Source organism: Copadichromis virginalis, linkage group LG20, assembly GCF_057382275.1.
Source record: "Copadichromis virginalis isolate Kocher_CV1m ecotype Utaka linkage group LG20, C_Virginalis_male_GT1.1, whole genome shotgun sequence".
NCBI classification, from domain to species: domain Eukaryota; kingdom Metazoa; phylum Chordata; class Actinopteri; order Cichliformes; family Cichlidae; genus Copadichromis; species Copadichromis virginalis.
In genome coordinates this window covers 20,722,687-20,746,687 of record NC_140637.1, presented here as the reverse complement: position 1 = coordinate 20,746,687, position 24,001 = coordinate 20,722,687, and the positions used below count along the sequence as shown (strand labels likewise).

General features: G+C 37.3%; 1 protein-coding gene across 2 annotated transcripts; it reads left to right on the top strand.

Annotated features, from left to right (window-relative positions):
- Window positions 1-10,848: 10,848 nt before the first annotated feature.
- On the top strand, window positions 10,849-20,260 carry LOC146684713 (cadherin-13-like). 2 transcript variants are annotated; one of them, XM_085443972.1, is made up of 20 exons: window positions 10,849-10,978; window positions 11,245-11,367; window positions 11,459-11,605; window positions 11,694-11,838; window positions 11,958-12,133; window positions 12,276-12,404; window positions 12,489-12,671; window positions 14,033-14,370; window positions 14,476-14,618; window positions 14,714-14,938; window positions 15,108-15,332; window positions 15,684-15,805; window positions 16,013-16,084; window positions 16,182-16,283; window positions 16,439-16,495; window positions 17,268-17,375; window positions 17,535-17,594; window positions 18,688-18,798; window positions 18,920-18,979; window positions 19,118-20,260. In XM_085443972.1, the coding sequence occupies exons 1-20, from the start codon at window positions 10,943-10,945 to the stop codon at window positions 19,463-19,465; spliced, it is 2,910 nt and encodes a 969-aa protein (XP_085300098.1). In that variant the 5' UTR covers window positions 10,849-10,942; the 3' UTR covers window positions 19,466-20,260. The 2 variants fall into 2 exon arrangements, with proteins under 2 accessions (XP_085300098.1, XP_085300097.1); XM_085443971.1 differs by having other exon boundaries at window positions 11,230-11,367.
- Window positions 20,261-24,001: the final 3,741 nt, after the last annotated feature.

Below are 24,001 nucleotides of genomic sequence, written 5' to 3'. Positions count from 1 at the left end.
TTCTATTTTGTTTCACGAACGCAAAACATATAGGGTTATGAATATGAAAAGGTTGAGGTGGTGTTGATTTGACTCTGTGTAGGTTTAGGTGGGTATTTTTACTGATAGGAGGAATATTCAGTGACAAGTCCTAAGACCCGGGCGTTGGTATTTTTGTTTTTGTTATCTTTTATTTTATTTTGTTTTATATTTTGAACAGTGCACTGATTTTTGTTTGTGAATCTTTTCTTTAAGCAGATCTGCACATCGGAAATTACAAGCATTACACGTCGGCGAGAAAATTGTTGTAAGTGAGTTTCTCCGCATTAGAATTGGCTCTGGAGGAAACCACTTATGGGGACAATTAGAAAATGAGAGTCCCTGCCCAAAAAAGGATTCAGCGAGGTAATCCGATCTCAAGTTCTTCTTTTTCTTTTTGAAATGAGCTAATTTTGCTGAGGGCGGAAATCTAAATGCGGCGATGGTTTCCACTATCAGCAAAGAAAGAAAAAATGGATGAATGAATGAATGGATGAAAGACTGGAAATAAAACAAACGGACTGACTGGTAAAAGCTGACAAGACTTGACTACGACTTAAGGTTAACCTCCACCGAGATAGAACAAGAGGGTGGATGAATTTATGTGTGATTCTTTTTACAGGAAATCTTTTTATAGCACCTCTGGAATGTGGATGTGCTGCTAATGTTTGCTTTGCTGTGTTAAGAATGTGTGAGGAGGGTGCAGTAGAAAACAGACAAGTGACATGAAAACAAGTAATAATAACAAATAACTAATTTGGGGACAGTTTGACAGAGCTCACTAACTGGCCACTAGGGAGCTCTTGGTAGGGATACACAAGTGGAGTAACATTGCCCAAAGGGTGAATAAAACAAATTGTGGCAATAATAGTGATTTAATGATCAGAGAAATCCTGAACATGATACTTGTCTGTTGTGCTGAATCTTTTATTACTCTTATGATTTGCAGGTGGTTGTAAATAAGCTGTTTGCTTTAACAGGTTTGCTTTTTAGCTGAATTGCAAAATACAACTAGAACTATTAGTTGAGATTAATTAAAATTAACCTGACACTGAGGAGGTTCTATATAAGGAAGAATTAAAACAGATATAAAATGCATCTGATCTTTAATTGCAGGTGTAACCATGAAGATTTTTGGTACATATTGCAGGTTGTTGCTCATTATAGAATTTGTGCTCAGCTTCATAAGGCAAAAAGCTATAGCAGGGGTCTATGATTTCGTTTGTGTTTTAATGATTTAGGTATGGCAAAATTAAAGGTTTCTAGTCAATTTAGGGAACCAGTGAGACGCATAATTAGATGATCAGAAACTGAGTACTAGACTTAAACTTAAGTTAGAATTAAGAATGCCCAATTTGTTTGAGGTCTGTTGTTCACTTTTATACACACATTGCAAATGTGCTTATAAGGAGACGGGATGGTCCAGTTGACGAAGGATCGGATTGATATATTGGAGGTATTGACTTCAAGTGAAGAGGGTTAAATGCATGCACGCTTACACACATAGAATCGGAATCAGAATCAGAATCAGATAAATCAGTCACATAGGCATAGCATAGGATTGGAATGAACAAAGTCAACAACATTAGGTTAGGAGAGCCAGCGAGGGAGATGTGTTGGCTTTCTGTCTCTTGCAGAGAAAGGAATAGACACCAGAACAATGAGGTCTCGGGGAATGCTTGGATGAGACGTGAGCGGAGAGGCGTCAGGGATCATCTTGAGCAGAACAGCGGAAATGGCACAGAGAGCTGTGCTACTGAGCTTCCAGGAGAAGGAGGGAGCGTGCCAAGCTCCGGAAGTAATAGTTCTGTTTCCGGTGGTCTCAAGGTGAATGAGCCGAGGGGAGCTCAGGGAAAACTCATTCCAAGTCACAACACGGGTGGTAAAACAGAGGCAGAATAATCCTCTGCAACGTGGCTAGCTCACTCAGTAGTCTACCTGGGGAGCTGAAGAAAGAAGAATCCGAGGGTGTTTCTTCACTCCAAGAGGAGGTGGCGAAGAGGCCTGAAGCGTGACAGGCTGAGACTCGAGTCTGAAGCTAAAAGCTCAGCTGGGTTGTGGGGAAATTGGAAAATAAAGGGGGAGTTGACATGTATGAGTGTTGCTACATGTTTGTTTGTTTTTTGACAGACGGGTGAATTGCCCAGACGCAGAGGTCTACCCGCTCGAGAGTCCAAATTGATTGAGTCGCCGGATGGGATGGCTCAAATTGCTAAAGAACAGCAAGTAGATGATTGACACAGTTTACTGAGCCCGCTCCTCTGTATCCAGAGGATGACTGGGGTTATCAGTGTATTTTGAAATTAACTAGAGAGGCTGTGGACACAGGTAACTGCACCACCTTATCAGGTTTATATCCGCGAATTGACAAACGTACGCAAACACGTCGATCCACGCCTAAACGAAAATATTTACACATGTCTTGAATTTGCGACGGACGTGGTGAAAAAACACTTTAACAATGTATGTACATCCAAGTGTGAACACGGCGCTGGAGGATCGGATGACGTCTGTTTTTGGGCAATGAAAAGGGAGTGTTTATGTCTGCCATGTTTTCTTTTATGGTTTTTCTAGGAATGTTGATGATCGGGTGTTGTTTCATTCCTCTGCTAAGGCGTGTCTTGGTATAATTGGTAAGCAGGGCCCTAGACTCTGGTCCAGCTGGGTCAGCTGGTCCGGAACATATGATGCCGTTGCGAGAAGCCGCTTGGACGGAGGAGTGACACAATATCTCTAAATGTTGGCCTTTTTTCTAAAGGCCAAAGAGGAGGAGTGTGATCAGGAGATATTTTATTTTGTATTCTCATAATCAGTTATCATTGATTAATCATTTACCATTGTGGAATCTGATGATAGTATAATCTTTGTTTTATATCTATGGTAATCTGAGTAAAGATTAATGTATGCAGGTTATCATCATTGTAATCAAGTCTCAAATGGTATCCACAGCATTGTATTCACCGTCCATAACTGGAGGGTCCAGCAGGACCTTGTTCTAATTCATTTGCAGGCCTACATCAGAACATGCACATAGAGAGTTATGTAAACACGCACGTTCACCCTTATTTACACAGGGAGGTCATGTCAGGACATTCTCTAGTTGGACACACAGGCTCACAGAACTGCACAACATGACATGTCACACACTTGTTTTTCTCTAAAGTATCATCTGATGTTTGTATAAGGAGAACTTTGGACTATGGGGAGACTGTTATTTCCAGTAAGGTCTAACTGTGTGATGTCATCATGGGTTATATAAGGATGGGGAACGGTCCACTCTTTGGAGATCTGTGGCTGTACGCTTGTCTTCCCATGCTTCTGTCTTAGAAGTGTGTAATAAAGATCACTATTCTGACATCTACTGAGACCATGCAGTCGTTTGTCTTCTCCTCAAAACTCGAATCATGACACTTACTAGGGTATATATATTAGACTTAATAGTCACTATATACAGTAATTGACTTCTATTCATTTTACATCAAATTAAAACTTTGGGTGTCAGATAATTATTTATTAAAAGCTCGACATTTTAAATGAGAGTAAGAAAGAAAAGTATGTCTTTGTGCCCCCTTTTCCCTGTTCATGCCCTATCGGCCCCCCTGGCTAAACTTTGCTAGATCCGCCCCTGCACAGTTACGTCAGCTACGTAGAAAAAGATCCTGGTGTAGAAAGTAATATTAAATAAATTCTAACAACAGCTTATCAAGCTTAAACGTGCTGCTGTTGTTCAGCCGCTGGTTTCCTCTTTCTGGTGCAAAGTGGGGCAAAAACAAACAAGACAGACGGACTCGCGACAGAAAAGCCGATCAGCTGATCATTAAGCAGTTTCACGATTGAAGTAGCAGCCGGAGAGCGAGAGGCAGTCGCTTGTTAAGCTTAACGCAGGAATGCTTTACAAACATTCAGAGATGGACTTACACACTTGCTTTACTTCTCTCGGGGATAACTTTGTCGGAGATGAAATGCCAGGTTGCTAGCGAAGCTCCACATGCTATCCAGACTAGTGATGTGCGGATCGATCCTGAAATATCGATTCCTCCGATACCAATCATTTATGTTCTAGAATCGATTCTCACATTAAAATATCGATATTTTAGTAATTTAGAGTAAATTTGTAGTTTATCATTAACAGGAACACAGTGGAAAGAAACTATAACATTCGGATTGCCTACATTCAAAGGAACTACTTCCTCTTCCGCCTTTCATAGTCATGTGCGAAATACGGCTGTATAAATGTCTCGCAGCCCCTTGGCGTGCGCACTCACAACAATGGCTGAGCGTAATTGTGCGGATGTATTTTACCTCCACAAACAGCTGAGCCGTGGTTTGCAATAAATGTGGCAAAAAAAGTGAGGTGTTGTGGCCATACTTGCCAACCTTGAGACCTCAGAATTAGGGAGACATTCAAAAGGGCTGTTTGGGCGGATAAATATATTTTACAGGGTTTATTTATCGGATAAAATACGTTAAATGTCACCGTTATTATTGGCCGGCCCGGAAACAGCGGGGGTGTCCAAATTCAGAGGCTGCTTCCACCTGAGGACCGGCCTTCGCGGTCTAAAGAAAGCCGGGTAGTACGTCACGAGCTCCCTCGGTGGAGTGAAACTCTGCCGTCTGCTCCTTGCTGTCTAAAATATAACCGGACACTGACGTAAACTCTTCTGTTTAATCAGTTTTCTGTTTGACGTTTATTCAGCTGTGTGAAAACCAGGGGCGGAGCGTGGGGGTGGCTTACGGGGCTTAAGCCCGGGTTGTTTTGTCAGAAGCCCGGGGTATTTTGGAGTGTAATTTTTTCATAGTTAGATGCCTGGCTGACAACTGTATAAAACAAAAAGTACACACAATATTCGAAGCACATAGTGCACACTGTGGGAATTTACGACTGTGCGTGAATCCCCCCCTGATATTGGTATGATCCAAGCTCAGGCACTAAGCGACTGAGCGAGGGGGCGGGGGGAGCTGCTGCCCGTGAGTGCGCTGTTGGAGAGACGGAGCCAGCCATACTAAGGAGAGCTTAAGTTTGAGCAGGTACCAAAGCAAATCATTCGTACCGTACAAATAATGTAAATATGACGGTGCATCACGAAAGATTGATATCAAACTGATCACTTGACCAATATTATTTTACTTGCTCTTCAAGTGAATCAACAAATGGCGAAATGAAAAGCCGAACAAATGCTATTTTTTAGAGAGTCTTAGCTTACGTGTGTTTATTTCATATTTTCAGTTCTTACCCTCCCCGACTAATTCGGTTTCAGTTATGTACTGAAATATAAGAATGGACATTAGAGGGTTCTTTCAAAGAAAAAACTCAGGTAAATGTTATTTTATATATTATGCTTTGTATGTTGTTCAGTATATTTCTATGCAAAACAAGAGGGATTTCAGTACACAGCAGGATATTCACATTTGTAACCAGATATTTACACTTTAGGGAGAAAACATAAAACATTTTTACTGTACAACATCAATTTAGAGTAAACTTTTGTTTTAGATAAATATTGAAATATCTTTTGAATTAGTTAAATGTCAGAATAAAGAGAGACAGAGCTGTCTATTTTTTATCACTTTCATTAAATTTAGGAGTACATATACACTAAGTTTATTGTTAATTAATAAGAAAACTCCAGACGATTCCATTCTGAGCTGAAGAAGCTTCTGATAGGTTAGTAGAGTCCATGTGAGTAAATTGGTGGCACAGCTGTGGATGCATATAAGGTAAAACACAGAGCCTGTTTCTTTGACATGGGAACATCAAGAGATGTCAACCAAAACACCAGGAAAAGAATCGTGGAGCTCCATAAGTGTGGCTCAGTTTGAATACAATTTGGTGCCATTTGCAATTAAAAAACACAGACAGTTTCTCTCTTTACTCTTAAAGTTAACAAATATGTTTTTATATTTATCTAAAAAATAAACATTTAGTCTGATTTGATGTTACAATTAAAAAAGTGTTTGTGTTTTGATCTGAAGAGTTTGTAAATATCTGGTTTCAACTGTATATTTGATGATTGTCAGCACAAAGAGGGAGAGAGAGGAGCAGAGATTGAGATGGAGAATGAGGACAGAACAGAGATGAACAAGAGCAGGTGAGACACACATGTTAGTCAAATGGTTGCTTACTAAAAGTATCACTGTATCATAGGTACTCATGTATCTCGTACCTAGTGTTTCTTTTTAGGTTTGCTATTTTTCAAATTCTATATTTATTAAGTTCTGCAGGCTTGTTTGCACAACAAGGCTAAATAATTATATAAACTTTTCTCAATCTAAATATTGTACTTTGGTAGAATTAAATAAATAAGTGTAGCGCAGGTCTATGATGATTTTTAGTGCTACTATCATCTAGTTCTGATTGTGGTTATGTCTTGGTTAAGTCCTCAGTAATCCTGCTTTTGAACTGTTGTAGTCCTGTTTTAATTCTGGATCAGTTCTGGGTCTGGTTGAATTGGGGTTTAGTCCCTGTGTCTTGATACAGCCCCGACTTCGTTCTGTCTTGCTGCTCAATTAAAAAACTAGTTTAAGGTGTCCTGCATGTGTGATATATATATTTCCCTATATGAAGTCATTCTTTTTTGAACAAAACTCAAAACAGAGCCTATTAATCTTTCAGTCATTTCTACACCCCCCCCCCCCCAAAAAAAAAAAAAAAAAAAATCCCACATGCATACTACCCTTTAGGGCTAAGCCCCGGGTGTTTCAAATGTCTGGCTCCTCCTCTGGTGAAAACCCCGGAGGAACCCTCCCGAGGGAATAATAAAGTTTAATTTAATTTAATCTAATCTAATAACTTTAATCTCAGCCAAACCGATTTACTCACGAACAAATAAAACACTGAAAAAGCCAAACAAGAACATTTTTAAGTTATCAAAGTGACTTGTACATCATGTTTAACCCGAGTGGTGAAAGACCGCGGGGGTTTGAAGACGATGTGTCGGTCGGCTCAGATATTTGAAGTTTACACAGCTACATTCTCACCTGAAAATATGTTAAAAGTTTTTTTGCGACCCAGAAAGAGAAATAAGAGTGATATTAAAACTAAGTCGCTGCCGTCATTGTTGGAAACCGGAATTGGCTGGGCCGCACTATGAATTCTGCGATATGGTTTTTCAACTTTGTTGTCCGGGTGGAAAATCTGGAGAAAGGTGGGATTCTCCCGGAAAAATCGGGAGGGTTGGCATGTATGGTTGTGGCAACATCACTAACCTTGTCAAACACCTCAGAGTAAATCATATCACAAAATATGACGAGCGTATGTTGAGGCGAACTGAAGAGGAGGAGAGGGACAGGTGCTGCTAGGGTGAGAGTCTCTCACGGAGTCCTTTAGTCCTCCAGGCAGGCAAGGTGTTCAAATAGCACAAAACTTTAGTTTTTTTATTTCTATATGATGAACTCTGCATTATTAAGTGATAAGAAGAAGGTATTCTGATGTCCTGTAATCATTATGACGCTATAATTTGAGATACAATAAATAAAATCCGTTTTGTACAAAGTATCGGTATCGGATCAGTATCGTCGATACCACCCTGAATATTACTTGGTATCGGATCGGAAAGGAAATCAGTGGTATCGCACATCACTAATCCAGACCACCGACAGGTCCCGCATGCCACAGCCGCTCTATCACGTGATGCATACTGCTCCGACGTGCTAACGTTCTGAGGTGAGTTACAGCGTGTTGCAAGTTTTGTGAGGTGCTTTCGTGATATTTAATGGATCGGATTACATTTTTTATTTTTCTCCGATATCCGATCCAGTAATTTAGGTCAGTATCGGACCGATACCGATAGTAATATCGGATCGGTCCATCTCTAGTTTAAAATACATAAAAAGATTTCTGTCACTTAGTTAGAAAGAAAGCGAAACAACTATGAAAGCTTTTATTATAAGCAATCAAATCACTTCTTGAGAAAAGGGCCTCAAGTTAGGAGTGGTGTAATTGTTTATTATTTCCAGATAAGTATGCAAGTTCCTGCTTAGTTCCTTCAGCTCAATGGCTAAATGAAATAAATCAAATCACTTAAAAAAAACAACTGTATTATTATTATTATTATTATTATTATTATTATTATTATTATTATTATTATGAGCCACTGTGGACATTACCAATACCCTCCCACTCCTCCAACCCTTCCACCTTCTGGGAAGAGATACAGATTAATCCGAACCTGAAGCAACAGATTAAAAGTCCTTAACTCCTTCTGTCCTCAAGACTGTAGTAATATGCAGGGTAGTGGACATAAACCATGTTAGTCTCACCTTTTTTTCTTTCTTTTTTTACTAAATGCAAAAGTCTTGAGCCACAACTAATTTCTTTCTAATTTGGTTTCAAATTTTAAAGGGATTTATTCATTTGACTTAAATATTTGACTTAACTGACTGTGGCATCAGCAAATACTATTTACTATTTTTTCTGTGTTCTAGCAAGTTTTCAGTAGGTCAGAGTTTCAAGATTTTATATATTTATACAGTGTTACAGTTTGTAACAAAAGCTGCCAACTTCTGCTGTCAGGGTTAATTAAAATTAAAATTTAAAATTAAACACAAATAAAAAATGTAAATAACAGTAGAGCTTACTATTAGTCATGAAAATATGTGTTATGAAGAACAAAATTGTATTTTAAATCTGCTATTTACCCCAATTTTAATCCCTTTCTTTTTTTTTTAGTCACAAACATTTTTACTACAAAAATTATCAGTATTTGCATAAAGTTAATTTGTCTTCTGCTGACAGAACTTGGGTTAGTTTGTGTTTTAAATTTGTATTATAAATAAAAGTCACATGCCTCAAACCTGAAGGGAATGAATCTGATTCTTGGGCTGCTTTTTAGGTACAATTTTCAAAAATGCTTTCTAAATGAAGATACCACAAAAGCCGAAAAGAAAACACCATTCCATTTCTTGGCCGAGAAAGAATATCTATAAAGCTATATAACTCTAAATAAAATTGTGTACAATAAGGCACTCAAATCATTCATCATTAACTGATGGAAAACTATGAGTTTCTATTCATTTAGTTCTGTAATGACTTCATCCCGTCTTTACCACAATTGCAACAAAAGCATTGTCAAGTAGCTTTGGAAAGATCTGTAAGACCTGAAACACTGAAAGGCTTGTGTAGCCTATCCCCAACATGCTATACTTGTAACTGACTTCCACTAGAAGTCTGAACATGCCAGGCGCATTTTGGAAACACCTGTTGTGGTCTCTTAAGGTTTAGAACATCTGGACACAATGAGAAAAGGTACACTTCAAGACAAAAAGGTGCTGAAAGCCTCAACCAAACTCTTGGACTATATGTGTTTAGGTAAACATTTTAACAAGCACTAGATTAAAAACATTAAAACAAAAACTTTAAAAATATAATTCGTTTTAGACTTAGTTTGGATAATTGACCTGTACAGAGCCCCGCAAGTGACATTGGAGAAAAAAAAATAAAGATGAACTTTTGCAAGATCTCCCAAAACTTTTGCCATCTTGCAATTCTAATAATGTTGTATCATGTGCTAACTTGTGCACGCAAGGGCTCGGGTTACCACCATGAAACAAATAAGTCATGTGTGGCCTCTGTATTTTTTGCTGCATTTGATTTGAAGTGGAAATTCTGAATTTGTGTATAAAATTCATAAAGTCAGAGAAGCCATACGACCAAGATTTCACAATCCTATGACAGCTTTGCGTATAAACAGCAGGGAACCTGTAAAACTTGGAATCTGTACAGCTACTTCTGTGCATTTGAGACTCACTAAATAAATCATACACAGAACACTAACCATGTTCTATTTGTGAATATGAAGCGGTTTTAATCACACAAAAGGCCTTGTACTATATTAATGGTAATTGATGATTGATTGTACCTTGACATAGAGCATTTAAAAAGTTGCTTTTCCAACTTTACAAATGGAATGCAGTTAACTCTGGAGTGAGGTTACTCAAATGTGTGACATCCGGAGCAAATCAAACAACGCATTTGTCCTTGATTCCCTTGAATCAGTGCTGTGACTACATGTATTAGTCTTTATTGTCAACATTTAAATTGTCTGTATTAAAATACAATCAGTATTGTGTAACAATCTTTAGCCAGCCTTCGTTTGTTTCATATTTGGACATTTTTGTAATTTTTCTAAATCTTTTAGAAGAGAATTGTGTGTGGGGGATTTTCTTCATTTAAGCCATTTAACACTGACCTTGCAAAAATGCCTCCACCACTTGTGTCAGCTAACAGAACATATTTGGTAATTGTAGATATATTTTTATATATTTTTGTTGTTGTGTGGTTTGAGGGGGCGACCATGTCTGCTTGCCTTTCTGTAAATAGCCGCTTCAATCACAAAAGGTATCTAAATCAAGGTGTGTGTTGTGTGCGCACACAGACAAGTGAGCAAAAAATCTTAAATTGTCCCTTTAGACATTTTGTGGTGATTAGCCTGTTGCAAAAACCCATAATCTATTCCAATGTATTTAAGTGAACCTATAAAAGTTGCCCAAGATACAGTTACAAATACATATACTCACAGACACACAGATGCAATACAATACAATGCAATTCTATCTATTCTATTCTATATTATATAATATATTATAATACATAATATAATATCATAGACTAATTATGTTTTTAAATGTGATTTTACGTGGTTTTTAGTTGGGTTTTTTTTTCTTTTCTTTTCTAGCATCATTATAGGTTCTCAAGCAAGCGGGTACTGTTAGTCAAGGTGAAAACTGTACACACCCATACAGATACAGATAAAGATTACGATTACCTCATGGCTAGACGTATACAGCTGATTTATAAAGATATCCCTCCCACCGGTATCTCTCTGCCAAAGCTCACATTGGCATGCAGCTGAGTTTCTACTCAAGTGCATTCAAGTAGTAGTCTGCAACGAATTCACTTCAAAACTAGCCGTTCTGTGGATATAAAATGGAACTAATACACCCAATTCTACTTTTGATTCTGGTAAGGCTTAAGTATGTAAAACTACATGTAATCTTTTATTACTTCTGCCATAAATTTCAACACAAATATTTTAAAAATATGTCTAATTGTTTTACTAATTGTGTTTATGACGATTATGTCTGTCAACATTATACTGAGTTATAGCCAGTGTTTAAAGATTAAAAATCTGCTAAGAATATAATATAATATATAATATATATGATACTCATAAATATGCTGTGCTGCACATTTACTGCAAGAAATCTTTCCAGTGTGATCTTTTGCAGTGTTGGGGAGTCCACAGATCATCTTCACAACTTTTGCTGCGTCAAAAAAGAAACTGGATCATTATTAATTCCTTTACTATTGATGAAGGTTATCAGGGACCTTTCCCATATTCACTGGGCAAAGTGAGTGTATGCCTTAAAATGTAACACATATCATGAAATAAGGAAAGATAATTCCAAAATTCACTGCTCGTGTGTCTTATGTTTGATACAGATTGAGGTTGAGAAGGACCTCGTTCTTTTTATGATACAAGGAGAAGGTGTCGATGAGGAACCAACGCAAGTGTTAGAAATCAATTCATATACAGGAGAAATAAAGGTCCTCCGTTCGGTGGACTACGAACAATATAAAACTCTTAAGGTAAGAAGAAATTTTAAAAAAAATATCTAAATGGAAAGTAAAAGCTATGCATGGAGTGAGGTTTGATTATTTCATCTTTCCATTGCAGCTTAAATTTAAAGCACTTGACAGAGAAAAACATGAAATAGAGACACAGCTCGGGATTTATATAGAGATTTTGGACACAAACGACAACCCTCCAAAATTTCTGTTTGAAAAGTACACTTTCACCATAAAAGAGTCAACATCACAGGGTAATTTTCTCATTTGGAAAGAAATATTATTTAAATTACTAATGCTACGGTGTCAAAATTATGTTTTTGTGACAGTGAATCTAAACAAAATAATCATTATTTCCTTTTGATACTAACAGGCACTGAAGTGGGTAGAATTCAAGCAACAGATCAAGACATAAGTGAGATATATAACAAAGTTGACCTTAACATAGTTTCAGTCAAACCTAAACCTAAGGATCTTGAGTTCTACTTCAAAGAGATCGATGAGACAGGCATTGGAGTCATTTCTTTTAAAGGATGTCTGGACCATGAGGTGAGAGAAATTACTGCTTGAAAAATTAAAACTTTCCATTTTAATCTTTCAACATGAATCTCCTCAAATTTCAATAGTACAACTAAATTCAATATTTTTGACATCCATTCAAGATGAGCAAAATTTTATTTTTCTCCATCAGACAGCTGAGAAATACACCATTATAGTGGAGGCCAAAGACAATGGAGAAAAACCACTATCCAGCTCCTGCACCATCATAATCAATATAGAAGATGGAAATAATCACCTTCCTGTCATCACACAGCAAACAGTTAGCAGTTACTTATTTCAGTCACAATAATTTATTCAATGAAAATCATTTCCTATTTTACATCTTCCTCTTTTGTGACCCAAGGGCCCAGAAAAAGTGAAAGAAGGACAGACAAATGTTCTTGTTTCACGTATACAAGTTCATGATGAAGACACCAGAGGAACCCCAGCATGGAGAGCCAAATATACAATCCAAGGAGACACAAACAACAACTTTAGAATAACTACAGATCCTGAGACAAACGATGGACTACTCCATGTGGAAAAGGTATTTTTGTGATTATGTTTACAGTAGACTAAACTTTCCAATCTAAGTAGTTCAAAACAGTCTCTGTGGTAAAAACCCTGTTGCATTTTTTAAATTAACCAACATAAGCTCTTTTTTATCTTCAAAAATTAGTATATAAAACACAGAAAAATATGAAAGAGATTTTCCTGGCCTGGCTTTTTATAGCAGATAACCTTAAAAATAATTTGAAGTAGAACAAAAATGGAAGAAAACCATGACTCAGCATATGAACATACCTGATGCTGCTAAAGTGAAGCAGAACAAAATTACAGTGGTTTTATTAGACACAGCTAAGCGTTTTGCAATTTCGCATAAGTTTAAAAAGTTTATATTTATTCAGTATTGAACAGCAGAAATGAGACTTTGTTGTCAGAAGTCATTTATATAAGAAAAAGCAGTGACCAACAGTGCTGTAAACAACAGTAGACTGCTTGGAAATAAGCAAGCAAATCATGCAGAAAACAGATTTGAGATGGGGAAACTGTTCTTGAAGTGCACTGAGAGAGAGAGAGAGCTGTGCAGGAAGTGTGATTTTATCATAGTGGAAGCAAAACAGCAAAAGTAAGAGGGAATTCATGACGATGTTTATGTAAAGTGAAATGTGAAGCGGCGAAGCATAGTTTTGATCTTCTTTTGCTGCTGGTTCAGTCTATTTTGGTTGGAGAGGGACAAAACCTACAGCTTTACAATCTAGTGCAAAAAAAGACAAAAACACAAAGCGCAGCCCCGACCTATCAGAATCTGTGAGCTGTCGACTTTCAGCACTGACTGTTTATGTGAAAGAAAGCCGAAATCTCACTCGTGATGCATCGGGTGATGCATCGGGTCCGCGCTCTGTGCGAGAGTCTTTTTGTGGAATCCATTTACCTGCTTTCATTTACTGTTTTAGCTGTTTTGTGGTTGCTGAAATAGTTTTGTGAGATTCTGGCATTTCTGGCAAAGTACATTTATATTTAAAAATCGATTCGGGATTTTAACAAATCGATATGGCTTTATTCAAGCTAAAAGCAATTTTAATCGGGTAGCAAACAGTTTTAACCAAAGCTATGATTTAAAAAGCCCTGGAAAAATATGATAAGTTATTGTTGGGTCTGCGCTTCCACAGGCCCCGCTGGTTTAGAAACCTATTCCCGTTAACGTCAAGCAAGGAAGCAAGATGAACAGCTTTTACTTGCTAGCAAGGGAGACTGGCGGTGGGAGCTGAACACTCCTCACCTGTCTCCTAGCCAGAATCAAATAAACAGCCTTCCTCGCAGCCTTTTATTTCCATGATTTACAAATTTAAGTAACACAATGACAACATTTAACAATTTGACTCCAACAGTTATGCTCTTTTACAGGCTTTAAACTATGAAGATGGTGCTCTGAAGAATATAACTATCACTGTAGAGAATGAGATCCCCTATTATTCATGCAAAGTGGAAAAACGCAGCTCCATTGGTCTTTGGAAAGTAGTTACCATATCTGGTTCCGCTGCTACTGGGTCTGCAATGAGCTTCGTGGCTGGAGCAGTTGCATCCAGCCGTCAAGTGATCGTGGCTGTTGAGGATGTCAATGAGCCTCCAGTTTTTGACAAGACTTCCATAGAAACTGTGGTCACTGAGAATGTTAAGGAAGGCCAATACCTGGCAACACTCACAGCTAAAGACCCTGATGTTGCCAACAAAAACACATTTAAGTAAGTCTTGACAACTATACAACTACATGTCACTTCTACAAGACAAAAACATACAGCATTACTACATCAGTAGACACTTTGAAAATGACTAACAAACCATTTCAGATACATTATAGGACACGATCCAGCTGGTTGGATTAAAGTGGACCCTGACACTGGAAACATAACAACATCAAAGCCCTTGGATCGAGAGTCAGAGTTTGTTAAAGACAACATTTATGTAGTCACAATATGTGCTGTTGACGATGGTATGAATCGACAAGTATTTACATATTTGGCCAATTATTCATTTACATTTCCTCATTACATTTCTAAACAAGTTGCAATACTTTTTCATCACCAGGGAAACCACAAATGACAAGCACTGCAACTCTTAGTATCTATGTTAGAGATGACAATGATCATACTCCATACCTGGTTGTAAGCACAATTGAAATGTGCCAATCTGACGGACAATCCTTTGCCAACATCACAGCCTTGGACTCAGATGTTGAGCCCTACAGTGGCCCTTTCACCTTCAAGCTCCATGGAGATGTTGAGGGCAAGTGGAAGATTGACCCTGTCACTGGTAAGCTTTAGAGTCTGCAGATACTCAACCTTATATTACTCACAAAAACAATGTCACTTGTATTAAATATACTTCTAAGCCTCCTTTATATAAAAGTATAAGTAGTATATACATAGACTGCCACAATGACTGTTATACATCTGATTATGTATTCATTTTGGACACACAGGTTATTCAGTCAACTTGGTTAAAGAGCCTACAGTTCATTCCAATCACCATGAGCTGTCGCTAGAAGTTTCTGACCAACAGGGGAAATCAGCTTTCCACAACCTGTCAGTTACTGTTTGCAGCTGCTTAGACTCAGAAACCCCAAACTGTCATGTGAGGACATCTGGCACCACACTAGGAGCAGGGGGAGTGGGAATGATTTTTTTGGCCATGCTGCTGATCACAGGTTGGACACATGTTTCAAATATTTCCATCATTATAAATAAGATATCCTCATTTATATTTGTTGTTGTTATTTAAAAACGATTCAAATGTAATAATAAAAAAGGTCTAACAATAAGAAATAACTTTGACTTTAATAATAAGCTTTGGACTTCTTCAGGAAAAAAATGTAAATGAGTTTTCGATGGGTGTTTTTCAGTTAGATTTAAGTACTTATTTTTATACTTGTTAAGATTTTGAAAAACAGTTTTTTTTAAATATTTATTTAAAGTAAAAATAACAGAATTATAACAGCAATAAACATCTAGCATGTTTTGTATGTCATATATTTGTGTGTGTGGTCTTTATGCTCCAGGTTTGCTACTTTTGGCTCTTCTGATGTCCTGCAAAAAACAGATCTTGGAAATCAAAGAGGATTTATCTTCTGAACAACAACTGATGAAGTCTAACACTGAGAATCCAGGAACAGACTGTTCGGTAAATACATTTATCATAAATCACACTTACACACACACTCAAATGCTCACTCACACAGATATTTGTTGGTTTTTAAATTAAAGATTCATTTTGCCTGACTTTTTAAAAGTAATTATCCCTACTTCAGCAATTGTAATGACTGAAATTATGTAAACATAACTTCTCGTTTTTGGTATAAAAACCTTAAAACATCATTACTTTGTCAAGGTGGCCATTGTGAATCAGAATGGAAATGCGATGCAAGAAATATCTCAAGTTAAAACTGTGAAAATGAGTCCAGTAAGTGCTACAAAATATATATTATTGTAATAACTAGTTTGTAAAGAGCATTTTTGTAATATACCATGCATTGTGAGAAATATTTGATGTTTTTCAGGCGTTTCTTCTAAATGACTCAGAAACCAGCACAGAATTCCTCAAGTATCAAAAAGAAAGCTCGGTGGCACAACCTTTCATTCGTGGAAGCTTTATGCACATGGTACAGATATTATGATTACTGTTGTTTTATTTGTTATTATCACTAAGTAAACCTGTGATACTTAAACAGGTAGAAGTTAAGAATTTTGCTCATCATAATTTTCTGTTCATGAAATTTATCAAATCTCAGAAGTATTTAAATGCTTGATTTTTCAGTCACAGCGGGGATCAAACGTGGGAATGGGATATCACCAGGGACAATCTGTGAGTGGGGTATGTAATATTTCTTTTCATATGAAACCTTCTGAAAGTGCTGGACCACCTTTTCTGTCAGAACTGACTTAATTCTACAAGAAACCAGCATGAAATGATTTGAGATTTGTGACATGGTGCCTTATTTTGCTGGAAGCAGCCATCCAAATTTGGGTACACTGTGGTCATAAAGGGACAGACGTGGTCAGCAGTAATACTCAGGTAGGCTGTGGCATTTAAATGATGTTGACTTTGTCCTAAGGGGTCCAAAGTATACCAAGAAAATATCGCCCACGCCATTACATCACCCCCACCTGATTGAATCATTTCTATAAGGATGGATGAACCTGTGCTTAGATGTTGTTTATGCAACTGTTCCTATCATATACTTCACAACAGAAGCCAATACATCCAATGTTCTCTTGTCTGTTTTTGGTGAGCCTATGTAAAACATAGCCTCAGTTTCCTGTTTTTAGTTGACAAGAGTGACAGTGTGGTCATCTGCTGCTGCTGTAGCCCATTTGCTTCACAGTTGAGATGTAGGGTTAGTCCCCTGCTCTTTCAAGAAACTGTTTAGCCTTAGAACAAAAAACGAAGTCTTTATTTCTTTCGGGTTTTGGTCCTTTTTTTATGAGATTGATTGAAAACTAAAAAAGCACAGAACAATCTGCTGGCCTTGCTTTTTTACATTGTATGTTATCATAGACTTTAGCAAATGGATTCTTATTGAAATCATTTGTGCCAGGAAACAATGTCATGGTTTGATGTGTTTGTTTTGCGGTTTTTTCTTCAGCTGATGAATGAAGCAGTACATGGAGGATCACAAATGAACTCACTAACCTCACAGTACCGGGGGGAAGGATCAGGGTCAGCATTTATTCGTGGAACCATCATGCGGAAGGTACTGAGATTATTATTAGTATTAGTATAATTAGTAGTAGTAGTAGTATTGAGTACATCTGTTTGACGAAGTGGTTGTTAAGGATTTTGCTGGTTCTTGACATTTTGCTTTTCTGTGAAGTTTCAAAAGTATTAACCAGTTAATGCTTGATTTTTCCAGTCACTGGGAGCAATATCAAATAGTGGAATGAAACATCTCCAGTGGCAATCCAGGCATGGGGTAAAGCAACATGAGTCCTTTTGATGTTAAATTTTCCAGAACTATTTTATAATTTCCACTCACCAGCCACTTTGTTAGTTACACCTTGCAAGTACCCTTTTGTCGTCATAATGGGATGTATTCAACAAGGTGCTAGAAGTATACCTCAGAAATGTTGGTTCCTATTGATATGATAGTGTTTAACAAATTTTGCAGAAGTGCAAATCTCCAATTCCACCACATCCCATAGATGCTCTGCTGGATTGAGATCTGGAGACTGTGAATTAAAGTATGCCATTTGAGTATAGCGAAGTCATTGTTATGTTCAAGAAACCAGTTTTGGTGTTGCACATTATTTTACTGGAAGGAGCCATCAGAAGACTGTAGCCCATTGGTTTCAGGTTTCCCTGTTTCCATTAAGAGATGCACTTCTGCCTACCCTGGGAGGATCGAGTAGTTTTTACTGTTGCCATCCTAGCAACTCAAAGCTGTTCACCCGTCTCCCCATCACCCCTCTGCCAGTAACACTGAGTTGATGGAATGTGGTTGGCTAATTAGAAATGTGCATTAATGAGCAGTTGAACAGTTATTCCTAATGAAGTGGCTGTTGCATGCAATTCCTACTATGGAACAAATTTTGTTGTTAACAGGTATTGTCGATGTAACAACAGCCGCATATTACAGGATAGATAATAAAGATGAATATTGGCATTATTACATAACTGGAGATGATTATATACACATAATCCTGCTGCCAAATACTCATTAAAACACTGAATAACTGATAAAAATCCTTAATTCAAGTCAAAGACGGGAACACAGTTTTGTCGGGACAGAGAGCAGCCACTGTGTGTGCATATTATTATGCAAGTAGTATGCAAGTAGCATAATATATGCTACTTGGTTTAACTTGTGTAATGTGTTCTTCTTTAGTCCCTTGCTCTTTTATTTTTAAAAGGTTTTAAACACAGAAAAGTACAGTATCAACTGACAGCCTTGCTCTAACATGATCCAAGTATGATAGGCTTGGAGGACAAGCCTAATCATAATTAAAATGATTTCAACCATGAAATGCTGTCATTCTTTGACATTTGTTTGTTTGGTTTCTTTTCAGCTGATAGATGAAGCCGTACGTGGAGCATCACAAACCGGGTCAATAATCTCAGCTTTTCAAAGGGAAAGCTCAATGGCACAAGGTTTTACTCGTGGAAGCTTTATGCGCATGGTACAGAGATTTTTCTTATAAAACTTGTACTTACTCTTGTTATCATTAAGTACATGTGTCATATTTAAATAGTCCGGTGTTAAGAATTTTGCTTAACTATTTAAATGCTTGATTTTTTCAGTCACTCGGAGGATCATCCAACAAAGGAACGGCACATCTGCAGGTTCAATCTAAGCATGGGGTAAAGCAACATTTTCTACAGTTTTGTCATTTATGGTCAACTACAAAGTCTTGTCTTACCTTAATTCCTATTTAAATTCTAATATAATAATATTTCAAAAAAGAAAATTCATACAACTTCCTGTTTCTACTTTTTAAGATTTATATGGGACTAGACCAACGAAACCAGCTACTAAATGAGGTAATACCAAAAAGGATAAATGCTCTCCAGGAACAAGGAAAGGAACTGGGCAATTATCTGCCTCGTGTATATAATGAGGAGGGAGACACAGAGCATAACTTTGAGCTTGATTCAATCTCCATTGCTGATGTTTCCTTTGACCCTGAAATGGATCTGTGTGACAAGTTCACTACTCTGGCCTCAGTCTGCATGCCTAGTGATGTCACCACAATACAGAAAATCCAAACAGCAACTCTTGTCCAAGAGGAAAGCCATGAACTAAACTGGCAGAAACTCACATTAAATGAGGTTTACATTTCACAATAAAGTCACCAGACCTCAAGTATAAGGTACAATATGAAAAGTCATAAATATTTATTCAGTTGTCTGGGAGCATGGTATGGTAAGATGCAGTGTCATGTCATAATGTTTACAATAAAGACTGGGTAATGCAAAAACTAATGCAGAGGGGTGAATATGGTATTTATCAAATCTGCTTATTTGCACTTTGGGAAACATACGATCAATTGTACTAAGAGGGTAATGCTTTCTACTTTCGTTTGGGTTATCTTGAGCTTCTGTTCTCAAAAGTGTTTTTTAAGGTCACTTTTTTATCTTTTTCTATTGCGAAATAATATATTTCAAGCGTGTGAACTGTTTTCTTTGTCCATTAGAGGTTGTCAGGCCTTTAAAAAAACAGAGTTAAGCTTGAATGCATGAATCTTAAAGGCATGCAGGTGTGTCTTGTGCAAGTAAAAGCTTTCTCCAGAATAAATGATGACTGCCGCTGTAATGTAATTCCACGGTATTTCCATTTTGGCACGACAAACTTGTCAAACTTGTTCTCATTTTGTTGTTTAGACTCCACGTTATCAAAAGGTGCTGGCGTGGGCGTGCTCTCGGGTATCTGTGGTTGTATGGGTGTTTTCATGTTTGTACATGCAGGACAGTAAGTCTGCTGACTGCTTCGGTGAGGAGGATGGTCGGCCTTCTCCCACACTGTCTGAGCATCTGGGTGCATCTAATAAACTAGTTAATATGCTTCTAAGGATCATTGTAACCATGTTTTATGTGCATCAAATGTTTGTATAGTGGTAATACTAATAAACGTGTTAATCTGAACCTCTCAAACAAGATTCTCACTATAGAACTATCACTATCATGTTTATTAATCTAATTCTTGTGAAACACTGACTCCTTGTGGTTTTACAAAGAAATTGTTATATTTGTATTTGTGCCTAGTTATATTAAGCCATATTCATACAGTAAAAATACTTCTGAACACTCATACCAGCAAAGGTAATGTTGGGAAGTGCATTAAAATTATATTTACTAAACTTAGTAAATATCTAATGACTTACTCACATTTCATTAATGTCTAAATCTGTCAGAAGCTTCTACACAAGCCTGACTGAATTAGTTTTTCATTCTAAATGGCATTCTTGTAAGCTTTGTCATTGCACATTTTTCTCACTAATTAAAAAACATCCAAAGATGAGTAAAATAACTCTCAGGTTTCTTATCAAAGCTTTAGATTTGTCAGATGGGTTAAAGTCAAAATCCTAAACTTTTCTGTAGACAAAGCTTTATTTATTTGGGGTGACATATTCGATGCCAAAATGTGCTTTTAGTAAAGATTAGTCTATTGCAACAGATGGAAATCTGAACATAAAAGAGATAAAAACAACTGTAAGTAAAAAGGAAGCAGTCTCAAAGCAGTCAACTTCTATTGCTCCACTTGTTCAGAAAAATACTGATAATAAATCATAATAAGTCCATCAACTAAAGCTTGGCCAAAAAAGGGTCACGCAACAGGACAATGGTTCCAAGTACACCAGAAAATCTACAACAGAATAGCTAAAAAAAACTAACGAATCACGTTGTGGTAGGACTTTACAAAAACTCTGCATAAATAAAAACCTGCAAACCTTATAAAACAGAACCAACGACATGGGACAAAATTCCTCCACAACCATTTTAGACTTCAGTTTGTTGCCGGTGGGTCTACAAACTATGGAATCATGGCTTGTAGTTCGTATTTCACATGATAGCATCTGATTTACTCATCAGCTTGGTTACGCCACTGATTATGGCATGTCTCAACTTCCATAATCATAAACCTTGGGGGGGGGGGGGGGGGGGGGGGGGGTTCATTTAGGAATACATATTCATTCCTAAGTTTAGTCTTTAGAAGAATCAACATAATTTATTAATTAACTCTTGTAAGGAATGGAATCAGCTTTCAAGAAAAATGTCTGAGGACAAGACAAGGAACACAAGAACAAATTTATGGTGGAAAGTGAGGTGAGAACCTCCTGTAAGGGTTCACACTGCACACTTAATAAAATCGTGCTGCTTTTGGCAACCTTGTCAACATTTTATTCACAAAAAGTAAATTACACATGCATCTTTAGATATGCATCTAATATCAGACTTGGGACAGTCAGTGCAGCCAGAGTTTTCACTGCAGTTGTACAGGTCCCAAAAAGGTCAGAATCCCAGTTACCTTGACCACAAAATGAGGTGATGTAGGATTTTGAATTTCATACAAAAGGTGCAGCTACTAAAAATTTCAGATGAGTTTGCATTTCGGTGACCTTGACCTCCAGGTCAGAGGTCAGGTTTTCTGAAAATTCTGTGAATGCAATATCTTGAGAACAAGACGACAAGGAGTTTGAAATTGATACCACAGTTGTATCTACTAGGAGGCTGAGGGGTAGCATTGGCACCCCCCAGCATGCCCACTGCAAGAATATGTGAGACAGAATTCTCTAAAACCACATCAACTTCAACAGGGAAGGCTGCAGTACAGTTCTGTGCAAAAGTCTTACATCACCACTGTTCTGCACACCTAACTGGCTGAAATATTATAAAGTTTATATCTAATTATTTCCTTGAGCTCACAATGACGTGCTGGAGAAATCATGTAAGATCCCTTAGCAAAAGTAACAATAGCATATTACATATAAAACTGTATTAATGCCAAACTGTACATAAATTCAATCAAATGAAAAAGTACTTACAGTGTTATGTGAATCAGTATTAATGATGCAGTTGTTTATGGTTGAGCTCATTTTAAATATTTCTGTTTAACCTCCAGTGCTACTTGATTGCTCCCATATCCACAAGGGGTCGCTACAGACTGTAGCAGCATGTTTTGATCCAACACATTTTAATGCTGGATGCCCTTCCTTATAAAAACCCAAAGAGGCCTAGCAAGCGAATCTGTAAATCACAACATTTTGGAGATACTGTTTAATCTCGGGTAGTGCATCATGTACTGGCTGTCCAGTAAGGACTACATCTCTCCAAATAAACAGCTGTTAATGAGCTCAAAAATACATTTTTCAAGCTTTGACTTAAAAGTTTATATCAGGTGTATTTATTTAAGAATGTATTTATAAAATGGAAAAAAAATCAGATGAATTAAAGCACTTTTCGCTTTTCGTTTTTTCGCCTGTCCCGTTTGGTGCTTTTGCCTTCAGAATTATTGTCTAAAGGCAAAGAAAGATACCCAACGGATTTACTTTACCAAATGGACCATCCCGGCTTGCCATATTGGTCTATTTGATTCACCTTTGATTTTATTGTTTATTTTATTTTATTTTCACTTGCTACACACATAACTACGGAAGAGGATTAGGGCCACTGGAAAAAAAAAAAGAATTCTGACTTTATTCTCAGAATTCTGAGATTAAAGTCAGAATTCTTTTTTTTTTTTTTCCAGTGGCCCTAATCCTCTTCCGTACAATTGTGACTGGTTTTGGTGGAAAAACTTAAAACACTATTACTATTTCTGAAGCAGGTGTCGGGAACCAAAAAGAGAACCAGATGCAAGAAATATCTCACGTTAAAACTGTCACAACGAATCCAGTAAGTGTTGCAAAATATATATTTTTGTAATAATACAATTTTTTAGCTGTTTTTTTTTTTTTTTTAATGAGTGGCTCTGAATTGCAGCCTGTCACAAATCATTCAACTGTGATGCATGGCCACTTAGAGGAGTATGACATGTGCGAAAATTAATTCCTGCAAAAGTCACAAAGTCCAAATAAAAATTGGCATTGGACACTTTTATTATCAACTATCACTACTGGACAAATTATAAAACTGTTCTTGTGATATTTTAGGTTGTATGTTCAACAAATCTTGTGAAAAGCCCAAAAGGAGCAGGCAGTTGCTATACAAGGTGCCATCATTGTAACATAAATCCAAATATAATGTGTCTTAATCGTCTGTGCCATTGAACTTATTTTTTACTATTACGAGTGACCGCAATTTACTTTGAGCTGATTACACACTTATCATCCTGTTAAAAAAACATTAAATCTGAAATAACACAAAACTGTCCTAAATACAGGTGCCAATCATGTAATTAGAATATCATCAAAAAGTTGATTTATTTCACTAATTCCATTCGAAAAGTGAGACTTGTATAATGGTTACATTCATTCCACACAGACTGATATATTTCAAGTGTTTATTTCTTTTAATTTTGATGACTATAACTGACAACTAATGAAAACCCCAAATTCAGTATCTCAAAAAAGTAGAATATTACTTAAGACCAATACAAAGAAAGGATTTTTAGAATTCTTGGCCAACTGAAAAGTATGAGCAAGTACAGCACGCAATACTTAGTTGGGGCTCCATCCATCCATCCATCTTCATCCGCTTTATCCGGGGCCGGGTCGCGGGGGCAGCAGCCTAAGCAAAGAGGCCCAGACCTCCCTCTCCCCAGCCACCTCCTCCAGCTTATCCGGGGGAATACCAAGGCGTTCCCAGGCCAGCCGAGAGATATAATCTCTCCAGCGTGTCCTGGGTCTGCCCCGGGGCCTCCTCCCAGTGGGACATGCCTGGAAC

Bases quoted from the DNA above. Each gene is read 5' to 3' on its own strand.
- LOC146684713 (XM_085443971.1), top strand. From the start codon at position 10,943: ATGGAACTAATACACCCAATTCTACTTTTGATTCTG. The intron at 11,606-11,693 runs GTAAGAAGAAAT...TTTCCATTGCAG, and splicing joins AACAATATAAAACTCTTAAG to CTTAAATTTAAAGCACTTGA. The intron at 16,085-16,181 runs GTAAGTGCTACA...GATGTTTTTCAG, and splicing joins AAACTGTGAAAATGAGTCCA to GCGTTTCTTCTAAATGACTC.